Genomic DNA, 6,214 nt, shown 5'->3' on the forward strand with positions numbered 1-6,214 from the left:
ACACGTTTGTGTCAAGCAGGTGAACCTCTGTGAGCGTGACAACTTCTAGGGAGACGAGCCAGTGTTCCTGTGGCTCCCCAGTGTGTGAAGCTGCCTCATCCTGTCCTACTTTCAGCTGGCGGCTGCCGTGTGGGCGAGGGAAATAGGGACGCGGCACCGGATCTGTAAACGCGGTGGCCGTCAGAAAGTGGCAGTCCCATGGTGATTGCTGCAAGGTGGATACCATGTTTCTCTCTCCCTCTGCAGCCGCATCAACACCAGGCCGCCCAGGCCCTCCACCTGACAAATGCACAGCAGCAATCGGCAATCTACCATACCGGACTCGCGCCAACCCCTCCTTCCATGACCCCCGGCTCGAACGCACAGTCTCCGCAGAGCAGCTTCCCGACGGCACAGCAGACAGTCTTCGCCATCCATCCTTCCCACGTCCAGCCTGCCTACACCAACCCACCGCACATGGCCCACGTCCCCCAGGTAACGAAATGTCTCCCGTGGTGGTGACCTTGCCCGGCGGCATTTCCTAGCGCTGGGGAGGGGCAGAGGTGGTGAGGAGCCATGTCTCCTTCTCTCGGGGTCTGTGCCGAGAAGACGGATGCCAGGTAGCTTTGATCCGAGGGAGCCCTCGTGGAGGCGTGGTGTGTCCATGGCAATGTTCCCTCTAAGCGGTGGAGTCTTGTGAGCAAAATATTGTGTGAGCTCCCGGCATCAAAGTTGTGAGCGAGCGATTTGGCTGCTGCATGAATTAGCCTGCTCTGGAGCCATCCTTCTTGAGCGGAGACAAAAATGTGTCAGCCGGAGGCTAAAAAACTGTGAGCTAGCTCACACTCACTCAGCTTAGAGGGAGCCCTGGTCCTTGGCCGAGTCTGAGGCATCAGGGAGCTGCTTGGAACGTGAAGGGGCTTTGTGCACACGTTGTAATCTCTGCCCAGCGACTTGTCTTTGTGAGTGCTTTGGAGTCCCTCGGACTCGGGATGGGTGAGTTGCTAAAATTATATGGGAGGGAGCTGGTGACAGGTGGAAGTCAATTGAGGCTCAAGCTGGGAGAATGAAGAGAGGCCGGTACGTTTTGTGCTCATAGCTGAGCAGGGCCGTGGGGTGGGTGGAGGAAGCTCTCGCTCCCAGAGTCAGTAGCCAGGTTTGGGAGAGCAGGTCGTCGCTCTCCTCAAGTGGCTGCCCTTCCAGAGGCCGCTTTGTGTGGGAAGCCATGATGGGAGTCACCGGGCAGCAGGGCTCGTGCCGCTGCAGCGCTCGAGTTGACACCTGCCTGCCGCGGAAGAGGAGTCCTCTCGTTCCACTTTTGTGTTGAGCATCAAAGCATTACACAGGGAAACTGAAGGCTGGCTAATTCGTGTCCTAGAGAGCCAGTTTGGTGCAGTGGTTAAGTGCGCGGACTCTAATCTGGGAGAACAGAGTTTGATTCCCCCACTCCTCTATTTGCACCTGCTGGATGACCTTGGGCAAGCCGTAGTTCTGGCAGAGCTGTTCTTGAAAAAGTGCAGTTTCTGTCAAGAGCCCTCTCAGCCCCACCTACCTCCCAGGGTGTCTGCTGTGGGGAGGGGGAGGGAAAGGAGTTTGTAAGCCGCTCTGAGAGTCCTTCGGGTAGTGAAGGGCGGGGTCGAAATCCAATCTCTTCTTCTGCTTCTTTGGGAAGCCCCTTTGTTTCACTCTTGCCTCTGTTCAGCCTGAAAGTCCCACAGGTACACTGGGCAGCCGACTGGCTTAGTGTCAGCAAGGTGGTCGTACATCTTCAGCACAGTTGTAGAAGTGGGTTCTGCTCGCCTTCTGAGCCTAATGTGTTCTAGTTTGGCTGTGGAGCCTGGCCAGGATACCCCACGGTCCCTTCAAGAAGTCTGTACAATCTCAGACGTACACAGTACATACACAGATGGATACAAGAACACCCCAGCGTCCAGTGGTTTTGGGGTCCCCGTCGGCTTTTGTCCCTCTGATGCAGCCGCTTCAGGGCCGTGGCCAGGAGTTGGCCCCAGAAGGTTGGACCAGAACCAACAGGTTGAAATGAAATCAGAAGAGTTTTTGGTTTTCTTGACAGAGCAGTTCCTCAGCGGGACAGGCTTCCTCGGGAGGTGGTGGGCTCTCCATCTTTGGAGGTTTTCAAACAGAGGCTTGGTGGCCATCTGAAAGCAGTGCCGATTCTATGAACGGAGGCACCTCGTGAGAAGGGAGGACAGGAAGGGCCGCCTCCTTGCTTAGTTCTTGTGGCCCTTTCTGACGCGCCCAAAAACATGCTGATCGCCACTTCGGGGTCAGGAAGCCATTTTTCTCCAGGCCAGTTTGGCTGCAGATCCTGGAGGGGGGGTTTTTTTATCATCTTTTGGGCGTGGAACAGAGGTCACTGGGAGTGTGTGTGGGGGGGGAGGTGTTTGTGAATTTCCTGCATTGTGCAGGGGGGTTGGACTAGATGACCCTGGAGGCCCCTTCCAACGCTATCATTCTGATTCCCCATGACCCTGTGACCTAAGAGCTCTTTGTTTCAGGCCCATGTGCAGTCCGGGATGGCTCCGTCTCACCCAACTGCCCATGCTCCGATGATGCTCATGACGACCCAGCCGCCGCCCGGTGGAGCCCAAGCCGCCATTGCGCAGAGTGCCCTACAGCACATTCCAGTTTCGACAGCAACACACTTTCCCTATATGGCGCACCCTTCAGGTGAGAGAGGCACATGTGTGACATAACCATGACAGCTCGTGGAGGGGGAGGAATGGGTGTGGATGTGTGGGGTTTGTGTGTCGTGTCCGCCCGTGTCCCCCCCCCCCCCAAAAAAAGAGACTCGAAGCCCAGAGAGTTTATGTCCTCCCAAAACACAGGGCTATGTGTCTGTTTGGCTGGTCGTAATAAACTGCGTCACGTGGATTTTGTTCTGGGTTTTCGATTTTGCACGGACCAGTGTGTGGCCGGGCCACTTGTCCTCTAGGCAGGATAGCTCTTTGCAAAGACGTGCCCTCTGCCTTCTCTGCAGCCCTGGGTGTGTTTACGGAGGTTTACGTTTCCTCCTACCCTCCTTCAACATGCCTGGTGGTGTTAGGTACAAAAGCTCTTAAAAATACATTACGCTGTTATCCAGTCTTTGATATATCTAGAGCAGGCCTTTGAATCCTGGGCTGAATCCTGCCCCCCCCCCCCCCAAAAAAATTGTTTTACTTTCTCTCTGTGTTAAGTGCGCGGACTCTAATCTGGGAGAACTGGGTTTGATTCCCCACGCCTCCACTTGCAGCTGCTGGATGACCTTGGGCAAGCCACAGTTCTGTCAGAGCTGTCCTTGAAAGGGCAGTTTCTCTCAGAGCTCTCTCAGCCCCACCTACCTCACAAGGTGTCAGTTGTGGAGAGGGGAAGGGAAAGGAGTTTGTAAGCCGCTCTGAGACTCCTGGGTAGTGAAGGGCCATGGGGTATAAATCCAACCTCCTCTTCTCCCCTTTTGAAATCACATTTCTGGCCATTGAGCGATGGGCCTTGAGATGCTTGTTTGGTCAAAAGCCCTCTTTTTAAATTTTGCTTTATTGAAGGAGCAGTCACTGAGGCTCATGCCTTTTGGATTTTGGGGTGGGGGTGGGGGAGATTCCCTAGTCCTTGTGAACAGTTTTGGTACCCAGAGCTGTGGACAAGAGTGTAACGCCAGGGGACTGGGCGGGGACCACCGCCTTCGCTCCCTTGAGAGTTTGTCTAGATGCAAGAGTTGTCCTGCTTTGCTCTGTCAATGTCCTTGATGGGCCTGCGATCGCTTCTCTGACGTCGTCGTCTTCTCTCTCCTTCCTTTGCAGTACAAACCCACCATCAACAGCAGCTGTAAAGCTGACCTGCAGTAACTGTGAGGCTGGATCCCGTTTTCTTTTTTTTAGGCCAAATACCTTCCTTCTCCTGCTTCTACCGACTCCGGAAGCACAGAAACAAAACGAAACAAAATGGGGGAAAAATTCTAGTATTTCACTTATTTTTGTTGGGGGGGGAATTCTCATAACAGCTGATAGGAATGCTAACAGTTCACCTTGCAGTGGGAGAGATTTGGACTGAGAATAAGGCATGTAAAAACCTTGTGGGACAATTCCATAATTCCATGTGTTGTGTCAAAAAAGCCCCCCCCACCTTGCCCCGGTTCCGCTTGCAGGAAAAAAAAAAACTGGAAAAGCTATTTATTTTTTAAAACAACCCTTCAGAGTTATAAATTCATCCGCTAGAGAAAGAAGTAACGAGAGTGATTCTTGCTGCTATTCTCACTAAAAAGAAATCAAGAGAAAAATCCCTTTTACTTCTAACTAAACTTGAAAGAGGTTCAGTAAAGTCAAATTCTAATCGTCAAACAGATATGGATTTATTATTTATAAAATCATGTTTGATGAGGGGGAAATCACTGCTGTAAGGCAGTGGTTGGTGTAACTTTTAAGTTAAGAGGAAACTTTTACTTTGTAGATAATATAAAATAAAAACTTTAAAAAAAAATTAAAAATAAAAAAAGTTTTAAAAACTGACCTTCTGTCTGGTGTCTGCCTGGTTTCAACGGGTTGGCTTGGCTGTACTTGGCTTCCCCCACCCCTTAATAGCTTGTAGATGAGGAGGGGGCATCCACTTGGCACTCTTTGGAGAGTAAGCTTGCCTTAGAAACAGCTTCCACAAAAATCTGCAGGGGATATTAAACTTAAAGCAACTGGGCTTACACGAAACTGGAAAATTAACACCAAAAAAAAAAGAGTGATGTTCATCGGGAAGCTTACAGACCAAGATTGCAATTCACTTTTAATCGCCATTGAGCGGAAATGTTCACCATCATACTTAGGGGTTAAATACTGAACGAAATTTGAACTGCTCTATTTGTATGTGCTAACCATCCCCAAATTAAGAAGAGCATACATGGTGGCCCATTGTTTCCTTCTGCACAGATGAAGGGCCGGTTCCAGGGTATGCCTGTTCATCAGCGTTTCTGTGACTGTTCATTGGAGGCTGTAGGCTCCCTCTCCCACATACAGCTGGGAGAGGGGAATTTTTGAGGAAACGGCTACTGAAATGCTCACCCTTCCCGGAACCTGCAAGACTGAGACTCCTGTTGAATAGTTTTCTGTTTTAACTGCATAACAGACTTGGCAAAATTTGGTTTTGCTGTAATTCTAAACCTGTAAACTTTTAAAGGTGTATGGCTTATGGGCTTCTAAACCTAATAAATGAAATGAAATTAAGAAGTACCTCACTGTAGCAGGCAACTGGGTACAAGGCCACCAACTTGAGGATTCTAACTTACAGGCGGCGTAGGTTTTGTGAACAAGTCGCTCAAGGTTCCTTGCACGTAGGATTTTCTGTCCACTCTTAACTTAATGGACAGCTTATGTGTCAAGAGATGTGCGCTTAAGAATGTAACGTAAGAATCAACAAGCCAAATATCCGTCCACCCCAGTGTGTGGTTTCCAGCAGTGAGCAGCCAGATGTCTGTGGGATGTGAACAACCTGACCTCCCCTCCCCTCCCTTTCTTGACATCTGATTTTCAGAGACTAGCAGAGGGTAGAGGTTCTAAAGTGTCAGATTAGGATCTGGGAGACTCGGGTTCAAATCCTTGCCCTGCTGTGGAAGCTAGCTTGGGTGAGAGAGAGAGAGACACACACACACACACACAGACACGCACACATGCGCACGCACACACCCTAACCTCCCTCACAAGGTTGTTGTGAGGATAAAATGGAGAACAGAGCAATGGAAGATAACCGTTTCTGTACATCAAGGTTCCATTTAGCAATTTCTTTTTTAAAAAGCACTAGACACATTTATAGAGGACGTGGCTTCCAAATGCTATCTAAGCGGCCCTCACACAAGGACTTTGGGTACACCGGTGTTTGGAGGTGCAGCTATGCATGACCGCGGGAATGCTATCGTGTAACTTTAGTTGTTCAGTCGCACAGTCAAGTCCGACTCTCCGCGCCCCCATGGACCAGATCACGCCAGGCCTTCCGGTTTTCCACCGTCCTCTGAAGTTGGCTCAATTTCATGGTCGTTGCATCTGTGACACTGTCTAACCATCTCCTCCTTTGCCGTCCCCGTCTTCTTTGACCTTCAATCTTTCCCAGCATCAGGGTCTTCTTCTCCAGTGAGGGCTCCCTTCTCATTGGGTGGCCAAAGTATTTGAGCTTCAGTTTCATTATCTGGCCTTCCAGGGAACAGTCAGGGTTGATTTCCTTTAGGATTGACTGATTTGATCTTCCTGCAGTCCAAGGGACT

The 6,214-nt window shown here is 50.6% G+C and overlaps 1 protein-coding gene across 4 annotated transcripts in view; it reads left to right on the forward strand.

Moving 5' to 3' along the window:
* ATXN2 (ataxin 2) overlaps positions 1–4,267 on the forward strand; it is a 60,208-nt gene extending 55,941 nt beyond the window's left edge. For 2 of the 4 annotated variants that reach the window (XM_015413224.1, XM_015413225.1), the window contains exons 23-25: positions 247–474; positions 2,496–2,667; positions 3,777–4,266. In XM_015413224.1, coding sequence (XP_015268710.1) covers positions 247–474; positions 2,496–2,667; positions 3,777–3,805 — 429 coding nt within the window. In that variant the 3' untranslated portion in view covers positions 3,806–4,266. Of the gene's footprint in view, positions 1–246; positions 475–2,495; positions 2,668–3,776 lie in introns of all 4 variants that reach the window. The other 2 variants (XM_015413222.1, XM_015413223.1) reach the window with 1 other exon arrangement.
* The last annotated feature ends 1,947 nt before the right edge of the window (positions 4,268–6,214 follow it).

The sequence above is a fragment of the Gekko japonicus genome, unplaced genomic scaffold (assembly GCF_001447785.1).
Source record: "Gekko japonicus isolate JY-2015 unplaced genomic scaffold, Gekko_japonicus_V1.1 scaffold10, whole genome shotgun sequence".
In the NCBI taxonomy this organism is placed as follows: Eukaryota; Metazoa; Chordata; class Lepidosauria; order Squamata; family Gekkonidae; genus Gekko; species Gekko japonicus.